Source organism: Drosophila kikkawai, chromosome X (genome assembly GCF_030179895.1).
Source record: "Drosophila kikkawai strain 14028-0561.14 chromosome X, DkikHiC1v2, whole genome shotgun sequence".
NCBI lineage: Eukaryota > Metazoa > Arthropoda > Insecta > Diptera > Drosophilidae > Drosophila > Drosophila kikkawai.
Window position 1 is genome coordinate 24152660 of NC_091733.1, and position 15004 is coordinate 24167663.

A 15004-nucleotide genomic window follows, 5' to 3' on the forward strand; every position below is an offset into this window, starting at 1 on the left:
ATATCGATGTTCGTGCATCGTTGAATTTTGTAACAAGCTGATAAGCGATACATCGCCTAACATCGATATCAACAAAAACATCGCTACAAAAGTATCGATGTTCGATTGATGTTTTCAGCACCACTAAGCTCTTGCCGTATATAATAAAATTCCAATCCGCAATCCGTATATACACACTACGTCCGGTCCGCTTCGCTCCGACCGTGCCGACTGCTACTAGTGTTTTATTTTGTACAGCCCCCTAAGTTTAGTGGACGATATCAACTTCACACACACTCCAGGCACATTTATCGGCCCCCTACCTACGAAATTCTGAAGTGCATTTCTACGGCTATACTGTTTTCCCCCATTTCCTTTCGAGGCGGCATAACGGATAGAGGTGAAAAGAGAAAAGTTGAAAAATATAAATTAAAACTGAATTGAAGCGAGGAAAATACAAAACAACAGCAATACGACCGACACTTACTACAATAAAACAACAGCGGTTTGTTATTTTTTTTCCAGTGTGCTCTTGTGAGTGTGTGAACCGTACGGTGTTCTTTTTTTCGCGGCGCGGTGCGGCTCTGTTGTTGTTGTTGCTGCCTCAAATCGCACACCGACACCGAAAAACACACACACACACATATAATACAATTGCAGTGTCGTATCGAAGGGAATAAAAAGAAAAATATAAATAAATTAATGTGTGACAACAAACGCCAAGCTAACGCTCGAGTCTGAAATAAAAACGGAACGGAAAGCCAGCAGCAGCAGCAGCAGGAGAGAAAAAGCAGGACAAGAGCAGCGGGTCAGCATGGACCTAATCAATAAGTTCAACGATGCATTTTGGAGTACGCACATTTGGCTGCCGCCGAACACGACATGGGCGGACATAGCGCCGGGCTCGCGTCCGGATGTGGTGCACGCCAACTACAAGGACCTCATCTGGCCCATACCCTTCGCCGCCGTGGTCATGCTGGTCCGCTACACGCTGGAGCGGTAAGTGTGAGCTCTTTGCTCCCCAAGTTTCTCTCTCTTTCCCGCTTTTTTGAACCCATTCAAATTGGGCTTCCGCTCTCGCTCTCTCCTCTTCCCGTTTCGCGCACGCACACACCCACGCAGTGCTGCACCATGTACAGTTATACCGTAATACGGGAAAGAATCAACTTTATTCATATATTCTGTTTTTTTTTTTTTTCGCCGCCGCCGACAAACATAACCTCCTCACGTGGAAACGCCCAACAATTTACGAGTGTATGTGAGGGCTTGTGTGTGCGTGTGTCTGTGTGCGGCGAGCCACAAACGTTTGTGCGTTATTTTTGTTGTTGCCACTGCAACTCTAAGTTTTCCCTTCCAATAAAAACAACAACAAGAACAACGACAAACATACCGGCAGCCGGCTGCAGTCTCCATTTCGCCGCCAAGCTTAGAGAGTGAGCGAGGGAGAGAGCGATAAATAGAAAAATTCCCACAAAAAAACCCCTGAGATAGTCTGAACCCATCCCACCCCTGTACTACTCCCATTCTATTCTTACTAATTGTTTAGTTAAAAGTAAAGATATATATTTGTTTATAGTTTCAACACCAGCTCCATGCCGCGTGTTTGCGTATGTATACATATATATGTATCTATGCACGAGATCGTAAATGGGAACGAACTTACAGTGGTGCAAAAGTTATATTTGCCTAAACTATTCGATAAAAAATTCAAATTGTCGATATTTTTTGGACTTTCTTGAGAAAGCAGAGGGTTTCCATAAATATAACACTGACCAGATTATAAACTTCGCCTTAAATTTGGAACTTGATTCTATTTATGGTCTGACTTGTCAGTTTCAAGCGATAAGCAAAAGTATCGATTGATTCGCAGAAGGGCGTCTGGTAAACTTACCTTTAGGAAAACCAAATCAAACTCTTAAATAACGAATATGGTTTATTTAAGCTTCAGATTTCAAACCCCCTTAGGGTCCGCTTCTCCCAGATAAGATTAATACCTGTTTTTCGAAGGTAAAAGATTAGCAAGTCTTTGGTTTGTGGGGTTGGGGTTCAAGTGCTATGAACTTGTAAAATATATATTCCATTTCCCTGACATTCGAACCACTGTGTGGGCCAAAAGAGCAATATTTTGGCCGCTTTTCAGGCCAATTAACCAGCAACCGTTGGTGGATTGCGTGCAGTTGCATTTGAATTTGCATGTAATTTATACATTTTTTTGTTTACTACCCCTTATTATGTGCCCTTAATTTGGTACAAAAAAAAAAAAAAGTAATAATATACAAAAAAAATTCATGAGAACTAGACTGTGCGGTAAATGTGAGTCTTGTGACGTCACAAGTCGCATACTTGACCGGATACAGAGCTACTTCCCTAAGTGCTATTTACAAAAAATAATTTCATTTGATTAAAGAAATATTTAAAAAAAAATATATATTAAAGTTGAGCTTAAAAATAAGTTCCTAAAATTAAAAAAAAAAAAAAATTACTCCTTAAATGAAGCAATCATTTTTTACTTGTACTTCTTATTATAAGGAAAGTGACTTGGGAATTATAAAGATTACCTTGAACTTCAGTTTTTCAAGCCTGATTATGAATTATAATTATTTTAAATTATTATCAAACTTATCGTTCGATTATTTGAATATCTACTGTAAGCTCCAATCGCTTGTGCTTCATTTTCTGCCTTTTCTGTGGGTTTTTGATATTCGCTGTTTGCATTTGAAAATGAGACAAAACCAAATCTGTTTCATGGCAGACCACTTTAGTTGTTTTTTTTGCTTCTCTTTTTGTGTTTTTATATTATTTTTTTGTTTCTTCTGCGGCTTCTTAAACGAGAATTGGTCGTCAAGGTCGATTTGGAATTTTTGGACTGCCTCTGCCTTTTGCCTTTTTGCCTGCCTCTATTAACATTCATTTAATGGCAAAAGTCGTAGCCGAATCGTCGCGCTTCGGTTCGGTTCGATAGGATTGGGTTTGATGCGAGTCTATTGCCCCTCACCACACCTGTGGCCACCGCCTTGGGGCACCACTAGCACCATTTACCATCTACCAATACCACTGGGCTTGGACTCCGATAAGATTTGCGCCAAGATTTACGTATAAAACCTGATAACAGGGCTCGCTGCTGCTGCCTCGATTGTTTTACGCCGAACTCGCGAATGACTGTTTTGTGTCCATTTGGGGATTTGAGGAGGGTGTGTGTATGTTTTGAGTACAATCAGCAGTGACGGGGTGCTCTAAATTTAAACGGGGGCAGACAAGTTGTCAATTAATTAATCAAAGTATTTCTATAAATGAAACTCTTTAGATCAAAGGCTAAGATATATTTTGCATAAAACTAGGCTAAAAGGAGCAATTTTTTCTTTTAGATTTTATTCGACCTACGCCTATGGTTTATAAAATAAAATGCAGTGGGGGTTTATAGCTCTGTATCAGTTCAGTATCTCTTGAAGAGTTCTTCCGTTTAATGATTCGTCAACCGTTTTTCCTTACTGCTCTGCTAAGGCCAAAAGCACTTGGCCTGTGGGTGAGTCACAGCCTTTAGAAGTTTTTCCAAATATGTGCGCACTTTATGGCCCGATTGGCGCTTCCCTTATGGCCACAATGCGGATACACAACACACACACACTTTGGAATGTCTGCAAAATGGGGTTTATGTTTATGTTGCGGAGGCAAGCCAAGCAGAAGAATTGCTAAAGACCAAAAAACTGAGAGCACAATTGGGTCTAAACGGTTAGTGGACTTTTGTTGAGTACACCTTTAAGCTAAAAAGTTCCCTATAAGGTGGTGGTGCTTTGTTTTCATCAACTTGACGTTTTGTTAACCCATTGAACTGGAATATTTTATCATTTTTGCTCAAAACGAGATAAGATAAAGTGTATCTATTACGATTAATGTGTTTTCAAAACGGAAATGGTTATGGAAAATTTGATTAAATAATAAACTTGAGCTGTTTTATCAGTAAAGATATTTTTTTAGAGTTTAAAATAGATTATAATATTAAATTAAAGAAAGTATTTAGTATTTAAAGGGAAGTAGGAAACGAATTAATGGGTTTTTAGCCTAATCTTTGTGTATAAGATAATGTTAGCTAGTATTAAAATCTATACAAGTGGTTCTGGAAAATTTATTAAAGCCTTTACAACTTTTGTTATGTTCTAATCGAATCTTACAACAATCTTAGATTACAAATTTTATTATTTTACTTAGAACATGGAACTCAGATAGCAGATTATAGATTGCAGATTGCAGATTACGAATAGCTTAAAGTGGCTATTCCCTCTGCTAGCCTGGTGGCCACCACTGTGCTCCAGCGGGCAAGTGCCATTCGTTCTCGTTTCGCACTCTCGCACACACACTCTCTCCCTGTGTGTGTGTGTGGCTATGCTGGGGCTTTGTGATACGTAATCACTAAGAGGCGACCCTCAAGCTCGGCGCTCTAGTGCGATAAAATTTCAGGTTAATTATTTTAATGGCTCACATGCACAACAATCGCACTCACACCACCGGCCAGCAATATATATATACACGTACGTGTGCCCCACAGAGTGGGAAACTATTACTTTGTATGTACAGACTAATCTCTGTCGCCGCCTCCTCCCCCTCCTGGTTGTATTTTTCGCCTGCAGATTGGCAATAGAAGAGAACCGTAGAAGAAGTACCTCTTCGTAGAACCCGTTTCCAAGAGTTTTCCCCTGCTTCTCTGGTTTAAACGCGGTCATTTCAAATGCTTATCGTGCCCCACGATTATTGCCCAATGGAAGTGAAAAGCAGAAAAGTGTTAAAAGCAGAGTGAAAAAACGCACGTGCTTCGTGGAGAGTAAGAGGAGGAGGAGGGAGTAGTAGTATGTAGTGGCACCTGGTCAGGTGGGGCTGAAAAGAGGAAGCCGGAATCGATTCCAGTGCAATTCGTTGAATGTCCAATTAGCACCTCATTCTTCTTCATTTCATAAACGCAATCGATACTAGTTTCGAGTTGTCCGGGCCAAAAGCATGGGAAGAAAGCTTAAAATAAGAAAGGAAGCAAACTTCAGAAAGCCGAAGTTTGTTGATCCTTGAAATCAATTATAACTCAGCTAAAAATTAATTAGTTTCAGTTTGGAAAATGGGTTTGTGCTAGTTTTTATTAGTTTAACAAATCTAAATACCTATTTTAAAATTTTAAAAACTTGAAAAATTTATAAAAAAAATGTGTACACTTTTTTTGAGACATTTCTAAATCTAAAACAATCATAACTCGTTAAAAAAAGCATTAATTTTAATTCGGAAAGCGTTGTTATGTTAGGTTTTATTAGCTTAATAAATCTGCAAACTTAATTTGGATTCCAAAAAATAAATTTTTTTTTTCAATTTTAATGATGTAACCCCTTATAAAATATTTAAAAATTTTATAAATTTTTTTTTTTTTCCTAAGATGCCTAGATTAAATCGGCTGTTAATTCTGATCAAGAATATATATGATTTATAGGGTCGGAAATGACTCCTTCACTGATTTTTCAGATTCTGAGTGAAATTATAATACCATTCAAGGGTTTAATGAATATAGCAATTGAAATTATTACAAAATATTATTTCTATATTTTTTTTTATAGAAACTAATTCCATTTTTCAAGGCAAATTATGCCAAACAAAATACGTTTTAATTTTTATTAGTTCCCAGAAATTATAAGCATTTTATTAGCTTAATTATATTGCAATTAATGCTTGTTCAGACTAATATTTAAACACTAGTCGCTGTGGGAAATCTTTGAACAAGTACAGTGTTTATTATCTCTTAGTTTTTATTATTTTATGACCATTTATTTTACATTTTTGTATATTTTACCATCTTGTAATTCCCTAAGCTTCGCCAAATCTGCACTTGAAATTTCCCCTCTCTTGGGATATCTGGTAAATACCCATTCTGGGAAATGCCAGCGATAAGTCCCTATAGTTTTTTCAGCTTAAACATTCAATTTGAAACATTTACTAGCTGCAGATTGCAGGAGTGGCCATAAAATTGAATTGAAATAGAGAACGCTGATAAAGATTATAAAGCACTTCTTCGTTCGGCCGAACAATTAGTCGCTGACTAATGGCGCTTATGCTAAATTCCATCTGGCCATCGGACGTGAGTCAGACCCAGACATCGGACCAAGTCGGACCATATGCAGTCAGTCCTATGTATTATTATTATTATATATAGCTGGGGGATTGGTATGGTAAAGCACTTATAGCCGGTGCTAATCTCACAATCGCCGGCTTGCTGCTTGCGTGTCGTATTATCGTTGACAAGCGCTGAAAATAATTCCCCAATAAACATTATGTATATATGTATATATGTATATATATTCAACAGACATTTAGTTCTTACTTTTTCGTTGATAAGAGCAGCCAAAAAAATATATATATATATATTGTTGAATTGCCAGGGCCAGTCATTGCACTTTAGACGCGTCATTTGCAATTTTGCTCAAGTGAAATTGAATAAATTAAATAAGAAAATGTTGGGGAATAATGTCAGGGCAGGGCAGGGCATGGCAGTGGCCCTTATCGCAAAACGCGAAACCTAACCACGAAATTGCTGTCCAACAACACCCTCATTATCCGCACGCCAGGCCCAGATATGTCCATACAGCAGCGTCAATTTTTGTGATCATGATCTTTTTACGAACACACAGTTCAAGTTTTCAAATTGCTGCTGCCTGAACTTGAACCTAGAGGAGCAAGTGCCTTGGGTAATTTTAAGGGGGGAATTGGTTTATTATATGAAAATTCTGATTTATAAATTGGTTTTAGTAATATCTTGGCAAATTATAGCCAGTAACTTGGCAAATCAGTAGGTTTATTTAGGATATTATATAGAAAATTGGAAGGTAATTTAGGAAACTAATGGGAGAAGATGTCATTCAAAGCGTTTTACTTGACTTGAGTCAAAGTTCTCTCTTTAAAAAACTAGATAAAATAGCGGTTTTGGTTGAGTTTCCTTAAAAAAAAAGATACAAATTCGTGGCTATAGTTTAGTTCCTCTTAAAAACTGACTTCCGTTTAGTTTCTTAAGAAAAAACGTATAAATCCGTGGCTTTGGTAAAGTTCTTTCTAATAATATATCCAAATTAGAAACATTATTTTAATTCCTTTTTAAAAAATGTGCATTATCATGAAGATCCCTTTACAAAAACATCTAAATCAATGGCTTTAGTTTAATTTTTATTTTCCGTAAACAATACCAAATAATAAGCTTAATCTTAATCCCTAAACTGCGGCAGCAGCCAACGCTCCTTGATCTCCGCCGTCCCCGACGCCGAGGATTCCTTCACAGCGTCCAGGACCAGTAACAGTTCGTGATCATTGTCCGGCTGTAGGTGTTCACGCAGGTAGTCCAGGAACTGGCCATCATCTGAGCCCAGGCAGGCGGGCTGGCGCAGCTTAGAGTCCAAATTATAGTAGCTGCCATTGATGCGGCGCACGGCCAGCCAGTGGCGCATCTGGAAGGGCAGCGGCACCAACTGGCCAATGGTCATCTGCGAGGGCACATTGAGTATAAAGCCAAATATGGCTGTGAGGTCCAGGCAACTCGGATCCCGCCGTCGGTCGAACCACACAACCTCGCGATTTCGCTGCTGTACCGCATACATAATCACATTGACATCGTAGTTGCCCCAGCCGATCCAGGAGCGATGCGGATTTAGCCAGGAGCGTGGCGTTAGCGTGGTGCAGTACTCGTCCAGTTCCGCCTTGGAGAACATGCCGGGGCGCTGGAACAGATTGTTGAGAGCGTGCAGGCCGCACAGGTGTCGCGTCTGGCGCTCGTGGTAGATGGTCATGGTGTCGCTGTCTCTGTTGTTGTTGGTTGTGCTGTTCCCGCTCCTGCCCGAATCCCCCAGAGACTTGGCCAGTGTCTGGGCACTGGGAGATTCCATTTTGGAGCGTTGTGAGAGTTATGAAAGTTGGAAATTTATTTGTAGTTTTGTTAGCTCCAAAGTTGTGTTTATGTTTTGTATTAGAGCTGGCCTACATTTCGATGTTTTCGAAAGGTGAAAGTATTCAATACTATCGATAGTATCGGGATTTGAAAGCTTGTTTTTTAAAGGTATTTTAATCTTTAAGAATATGTTTAAAGCCAATTTGGTTGGGGAACACTTGAAAAGTACAAGAGCTAGCTGTTTAGGCTTTTTTGTTATTTTGTTTTAAGAATTTTATTGTTTATAAATTAGGAAATTAATTATTTTTCTTACCCCAAATGGAAATGTGTTGTCTTGTGCTTTCTTATTTTTCTTATATTTTTTTCGCAAGGTTGCAAGTCATTGGGGGTGTGACTATCGCTTGTAGAGAAAGCATCATCGATAGCGGAAGCGAGTAGTGCTGAAAAAGCGATGTATCGATAGCAGAAAGGCGATAGTTTGCCAGGCCTGAGACTTGCGCGGTTTTAAATATATTTAAATTTAGCTTAAGCTTAACCTTTGATCTGTTTTTAAGCAGATGTCTTGCCTTTATATCTTTATATGCTTAATATTTACTTTTACGACCCAACCTTGTTATGAATATTTAGTTAAGGGGCCTGATATAAATTATGAATAACCTTTTCACCGCTGATAATAGACCTTGCCCTGTGCGTCACTCCATTGCCAATGACGCACTGCCATTCCCGATTTAACTTGGAATTAGTTACCAATTTATTTTTACAACACGCCCTGCACGCACCCAATTAACAATTACCCAAAAGAGTCGTCGGGGGCTATTGATAATTTATACGATTTTAGGGAAATCAATATTTCATACCAGATGCGGGTTGGCTGTTGGCTTCAATCAAATCCTTTATGCTCTCTAATTGAATTATGCTGCAGCTACTGCTCTCGAATGCTACTTGAACTTGAACCCAACTTTGGGGTAGAGAAGAGACTCTTCTTCCTAATAAATTGTAATGATTTATGGTGGCCTTGCTGGCATACAAAATGAGGAATAAAAAGAATCCAAATGATATTAAAATTAACTAAAATTATAAAAACCCTATTAATTAAGATGCCAAGCGCGCTGCTTTCGTTTTCATTGGCAAATTAACTTCCGAAGTGCGCGACGGTGTCCACTTTTGGGCCTCCCGCTAATTACATATGCATGTGGCTGTGCTCGAACCCAGAAACCCATCCCGAGACCAAGCTCTAGAGCCTCGAGCTTCTCCCCAAAACCCAGTCGAGTTGCCATGCTCCACACGTGCCAGACAACGACAACTACGGACGTGGGGATGGTGACAGGTGTGTGTGTCCCCTTGTTTCGCCCAGAATTTTAATGCAAAAAAAAAAAAATATATAATATAATTTAAATAAGAAGATAATAAATATACAACAAAAAAATAAACAAAAACGTTTCCGCGATGGGTGTACGCGCCGCCACGCACATTATAAACAAATTAGAGAAGGAGGCTTGTTGTCAAGCCCAAGGGAAGAACTTTTATAGCAAACGCAGGCACAGAACATTTAGAATATTGTAAAGTTGCCAAGTCCATAAACCTTGAAATGAAATCTAGACTTGATTAAGGTAAGGGTTTGGTAATTTATGCCTCATTATTAGCTCCACTTTTACCCCTAGACTAAAACCAAGTCTGGCACTTGATCTATATAAAATTGCGAACATTTCATCAGTTAGCTGAGTTTATCATGCACTCAGGGTACTTTATCTGAATGTTATAAAACTTTAGAGCTCGTTCAGAGGCACGAAATCCCAGATATCTGCTTATTATACTAACCAAAAATAGCCCTCATTAAATATTTATATTTATATGGATTTATGTTTGCATGTTTTTGCAGTTTTTGGATATCACCCATTGGCAAATCGCTGGGCATACGCAGCTCTAGACCTAAGAAAGCGGCAAATGTTCCTATATTGGAGACGGCCTATGCCAAGTCGACGCGATTGGATAACAAATGGGTGAGTTATTGGGAAGGTTTTTTATTTTTTTTAATATTTATTTCAGTTATTGAAAAGCTTTTTAATTTTTAATATTTATTTTATTCAATTGGAAGAACTTAGAAAATAATTTTATTTATTAGTACTCTTTTTATTAATATTTTATTTATTCATATTTAATTTATTAATAATTATTTTATTAATAATTATTTTTATTAATATTTATTTTATTAATATTTATTTTATAAATATTTATTTTATAAATATTTATTTTATTAATATTTGATTTAATAATATTTATTTTATTAATATTTCTTTTATTAACATTTTATTAATTCATATTTATTTTGCATATAATTTTTTATTTATTAATATTCATTTTATTTATATTTATTTTATAACTATTTTTTATTAATTATTAATTAATATTTTAATTATCATTTACCAATATTTTTTTTAATATATATTATAATTATTTATTTAATTAATATTTATTTTGTAAATTATTTTTTGTAAATATTTAATTTATTTATATTTATTTTATTAATATTAATTATTAATATTCTCCATTTTATCCCATTTTGCAGCTGGCTCCCCTGTCCAAGCAGACGGACATGACCGAGCGACAGATCGAGCGATGGTGGCGCCTACGAAGGGCCCAGGATAAGCCATCGACGCTGGTTAAATTCTGTGAGGATACATGGCGCTGCATCTACTACCTGTACAGCTTCATTTTTGGTGTGATTGTGCTGTGGGACAAGCCCTGGTTCTGGGATGTGAAGAGCTGCTGGTACGGCTATCCGCATCAGGTGAGAAGGAAGAATATCTCTAGAGACAAAATATATACTAATAATGATTCTAATTATATTTTTCCAGTCCATTACCAATGATATCTGGTGGTACTATATGATTTCAATGTCCTTCTACTGGTCCCTCACCGGCACCCAGTTCTTTGATGTGAAGCGCAAAGACTTTTGGCAAATGTTCATCCATCACATGGTCACCCTCCTGCTAATGTCGCTGAGCTGGGTGTGCAATCTGCATCGCGTCGGTTCGCTGGTGCTGGTTGTACACGACTGCGCCGACATTTTCTTGGAGGCGGCCAAGTTAACCAAGTATGCCAACTATCAGAAGCTCTGTGATGCCATATTTGCTATCTTTACTGTGGTGTGGATTGTCTCACGATTGGGCTTTTATCCTCGCATCATCTACAGGTGGGTTTTACTTTGAGTGCTCCTTGGTTTGCCTCCCCAAAACTCACACACGCCCTTTTCCCGTTTTCCCTCTTTTCCCCCTTTAGTTCATCCGTGGAGGCACCGCGCATTCTACCCATGTTCCCAGCCTATTACATCTTCAACTCACTGCTTTTGATGCTGCTCGTCCTGCACGTCATCTGGACATATATGATTCTCAAGATTGTGGTCGACTCTTTGCAGAAGGGTCTGGTAAGTGTTGTCCTCTTAACCGTCTCAAAATCTATAATATCCGAGGCTTTATTTTGTGATTCATCAACTAATAAAAAACCTTTTTTAATTCCTTGATTTTGCAGATGTCCGGTGACATACGTTCCAGTGATAGTGAGGATCTCACAGACAGTTCGGAGAATGCGCGTCTGGCCAATGGGTCGGCGCGTTCCAAGAACAAGTCGAACAGCGGGGCGCCAGGAGGAGGAGCTGCTGCTGTAACCCAACGCAAGTCGGCCAATAATGCCAATAATCACACAAATGCTGCTGCGACAACGTCCAAGTAGATCACAGGAAGGAGAACAGGGGTCAGGAGAGACAGAAGCAGCAACAACAACAGCAGATGCAGCAGCAGAACACACACACAAACACATGCAAAGACACACCCACCCACATATACCCCCTCCCACACACACACACACACACACACAAACACAAACACATACTACACACTAAAAACCAAACCAGTTCAGAACGTTTTTATGTTAATTATTATTTTTATATATTAAATTTTTTTTTTAAGCTAAACAAGATGAGAAACCAAAACGAAAATTTCAATAAAAGCGAGAAAATTGATGCGTAAACGATTTATGCTTGTTAATTTTACAAAATATATATAATTAAAATATATTATTTAATTATTAAAATATATAAATTGTATAATTATATATATATATATATAATAAATATATATTATAATTATATATGTAAAATGTATATATATTAATTAATATATTATATTTTATAATTATATTATATATTTTATTAATATGCCTCACCGTTTTATTTGTTGTTGTTGTTGTTTGTGTGTTTTGCTTAACCAAAAAAAAGAACAAAAAACCAACCAGAAGAGAAGATGAAAATGAAAACCAAGTTAAAATAACCAATAAACGATTAAAGTTTTAAATTAAAGCTAACTAAAGTTAAGTTAAAAGTTATTTTACCAAATGAAATCAAGGACATAAGGTGGCACAGTGTGGGACTAAACCAAATTTGCTTAGAAAAAAAGAAACAATTGAAATAAGAAAATAAGAGCAAGCTGAGAAAAGAATAGTTGGTCGGTAAAGAACTATTGTAAATATATTAAACTTGTACTTGTTTCCCATATATTATTAATAAATTTATGCAAAACAAAATTACAAGAACCAAAAAAATAACAAAAACAAAACATAATTCTTTCGAAAAATCTAAAAGGAAAGGGATGGCAATAGTTAGCCAGAAGAAAGAGAGGTTTGCATTCTAAACGAAGGGATTTTTCTTTAAAGATGTGAACTGTGTCCTTTACTCCCTCTCTCTTTCTCTTTTCCACTTTATTAATAGTTGATATGATATTTAATTTTGTCAGGCTTTTTGTTTTTACCAGTTTAAAGAGTATTATATGGGTATTATACTTTAAGTCAGAAGTTTGATTAGCAGTGAAGAAGTCATTTCCCACCCTATAAATCATATATATTCTTGATCAGCATCAACAGGCGAGTCTTTTTAGCAATCTCAGAAAAGAACTTTTTTTTTTTAATATTTTCATTTTTTGCAAAATTTTAAAAGGGGTTACATCGCTAAATTTGTTAAAAATTGACAAAAATTTTAATTTAAAAAAATGTTTAATGAAGTATGTAGATTTATTAACTTTAGAAAAACTAACATATAAATGCTTCCATCTATGCTTTTTTATTCGATTTCCCATTTAAAAAAATTAATTTAGTTTTGAAAAAGAAAGTTTATATTGATAATAAGTCATTTCTATCTTGTTTTTAAACTAGAAATACAAACAGATGTGATTTTCTACTCCCTGAGTTGTGAGCCGGATTATAAAAAAATTCTTTAATATTTTGTTTTAATTCAGTGACTTTTTTAGTTTTTAAATGTCACATATTTTACTGTTCTTATTTTTGGTAGTTTTTAAACGTTAAATCTGATTTACATTTACACTTTGCAAAGAGAGACAGAAAATATTTGGAAATATTTAAAATTCTTAAGTAAACTGAAAGCCAGAAATTTGTAAATCGTATTGCAATTTATTTTGTGACGTCTCTGATACCACCAAGCACCAAGCCGTGCTCCGTGGTCACTCGAGGATTGTAAAAAATGGAGATACGAGGCATATTTCGTATGCCTTGTCCTATTACTATTACATTTACAAAACTTCATGCGTCTCGTCCGATTTCGCGTATAAATTACTTGCTAGAATTAGTTGGGACCTAGTACTGGTAGCCATCCGGTTGGTAGGGTCGTGCAAATGGCGCTGGAGCAAACGGCACGGGCGGTGGACGCCAGTTGGTGGGCGGCGGTCGTGGCGGCGGCGCTGGCATACCGGGCGGTGCCCAGGCATTTGTCGGCATCATGCGAGGTGGCGGCGGTATGCCCATGGTCGGTGGCAGTGGCGGCTGGCCACCGGACATCGGTGGCAGCGGCGGCGGCGGTATCGTGGCTGGGAACGGAGCTGGCTGTGGCACAGGCGGCGGCGGTGCTATCATTCCCATATTGTTATTCGATACCGGCACCACTGCCGGTGGCGGGGCCATCATGGGAGGCGGCATCATCTGTCCCGGCATGCCAGGCATCATGTTCTGATTGACGGGAGCGTCGGCGAAGAGCTGATGAGGACGATCAGCGTGCGCCGATGGATTTTGCGCTGCCAGCAATCGCTCCGCCGCCGATCCATGACGCTCGCCCTTGTGGTCCTTCTTGAAGGCATAGGACACGGATACTGGGCGATTGCACAAGTACTGACCATTCATGGCATCCATGGCGGCGTCGCTTGCCTCGAAACTGGCAAAGTTAATGAAGGCGAAGCTCTTGGACTTGCCCGTCTCCGGGTCGCGCATGATCTTGGGCGTCTGCAGGATAACACCGAAGGCGGAGAAGGTATCATACAGCAGTTTCTCGTCCACCTCCACGTCCAGGTTGCCTATGAAAATGTTGGCGCCAACATCGAGGTTCTTTTGGTGAGCTGACGCCTTGTTCACTCTTATGGGCTTGCCGTACAGCTTGATCATGTTCATGATTTTGATGGCATAGTCGGCGTCTTCCTCGCTGAGGAACTCCACAAATCCGTATCCCTGGTGCATCTGTGTCACGCGGTCCTTGGGCATGTGCACATTAACTGGAGGATAAAGGATACTTCCGTTAGGTAATGGAACTAAAGGGCACGCCAGATCCTAGACAAAACTCACCCACGGGTCCCGCCTGCACGAAGAGCTCCCAGAGCAGCGTTTCCGACACCTTGTCGTCCAGACCGCCGGCGTAGATGGTGGCATCTATGAAAGAAACAGGAGAAAGTGGGTTTAAAGAATCAAAGAACCGGGCCCGGCACAAAGCAAACCTTGGTTGCGTTCAGCAATTGGACCTGCCGCCATTTCAAAACTATTTAAACAACAAAAAACCCAATAAATTCGGCTTTTTTGACATGCAAGCTAGAGGTGGCAGAAAGAGTGGCAATAAACAGTGTTGCAAAGCGCTGTTCAGTGTCAGCACCAGACTTTCGATACTGCTATCGATAGTGCAAACCCTAATTGATCGGCTGCTTTTAAATCAGTCTTTAACGAATTATTGAGCACAAAGGTCCGGCTTGGGGAAAGGCCTAAATAAATTACGTTCTCAGTCCCATCAAAAGGGTATTTCTTGGCCTAACAGCAGCACTCTCCAGTTCATCGATCCCACTGCCCATATCGATCTATCGATAG

General features: G+C 38.5%; 3 protein-coding genes across 4 annotated transcripts; 1 reads left to right on the plus strand and 2 right to left on the minus strand.

The window, feature by feature from the left end:
- The first annotated feature begins 141 nt into the window (after positions 1-141).
- schlank (ceramide synthase schlank) lies at positions 142-11897 on the plus strand. The gene is made up of 6 exons (XM_017179875.3): positions 142-978; positions 9759-9879; positions 10446-10667; positions 10735-11072; positions 11159-11303; positions 11408-11897. The coding sequence occupies exons 1-6, from the start codon at positions 794-796 to the stop codon at positions 11606-11608; spliced, it is 1212 nt and encodes a 403-aa protein (XP_017035364.1). The 5' UTR covers positions 142-793; the 3' UTR covers positions 11609-11897.
- Josd (Josephin domain containing) lies at positions 7144-8268 on the minus strand. Of its 2 annotated transcripts, XM_017179877.2 has the most exons (2): positions 8193-8268; positions 7144-7863 (listed from the first exon to the last, which is right to left on the minus strand). In XM_017179877.2, the coding sequence occupies exon 2, from the start codon at positions 7779-7781 to the stop codon at positions 7203-7205; it is 579 nt and encodes a 192-aa protein (XP_017035366.1). In that variant the 5' UTR covers positions 7782-7863; positions 8193-8268; the 3' UTR covers positions 7144-7202. The 2 variants fall into 2 exon arrangements, with proteins under 2 accessions (XP_017035366.1, XP_017035365.1); XM_017179876.3 differs by lacking the exon at positions 8193-8268 and having other exon boundaries at positions 7144-7987.
- Positions 11898-13122: 1225 nt separating the features above from the next.
- Positions 13123-14794, minus strand: Spx (Spliceosomal protein on the X). The gene is made up of 3 exons (XM_017179707.2): positions 14644-14794; positions 14495-14578; positions 13123-14424 (listed from the first exon to the last, which is right to left on the minus strand). Exons 1-3 carry the CDS (start codon positions 14675-14677, stop codon positions 13520-13522), a joined length of 1023 nt encoding a protein of 340 aa, XP_017035196.1. The 5' UTR covers positions 14678-14794; the 3' UTR covers positions 13123-13519.
- Between the last annotated feature and the right edge of the window lie 210 nt (positions 14795-15004).

Bases quoted from the DNA above. Each gene is read 5' to 3' on its own strand.
- schlank (XM_017179875.3), top strand. From the start codon at position 794: ATGGACCTAATCAATAAGTTCAACGATGCATTTTGGAGTACGCACATT. The intron at 10,668-10,734 runs GTGAGAAGGAAG...ATATTTTTCCAG, and splicing joins GGTACGGCTATCCGCATCAG to TCCATTACCAATGATATCTG. The intron at 11,073-11,158 runs GTGGGTTTTACT...TTCCCCCTTTAG, and splicing joins TATCCTCGCATCATCTACAG to TTCATCCGTGGAGGCACCGC.
- Josd (XM_017179876.3), bottom strand. From the start codon at position 7,877: ATGGAATCTCCCAGTGCCCAGACACTGGCCAAGTCTCTGGGGGATTCG.
- Spx (XM_017179707.2), bottom strand. From the start codon at position 14,677: ATGGCGGCAGGTCCAATTGCTGAACGCAACCAAG. The intron at 14,579-14,643 runs GTTTGCTTTGTG...TTTCTTTCATAG, and splicing joins AATTGCTGAACGCAACCAAG to ATGCCACCATCTACGCCGGC. The intron at 14,425-14,494 runs GTGAGTTTTGTC...TTTATCCTCCAG, and splicing joins CGTGCAGGCGGGACCCGTGG to TTAATGTGCACATGCCCAAG.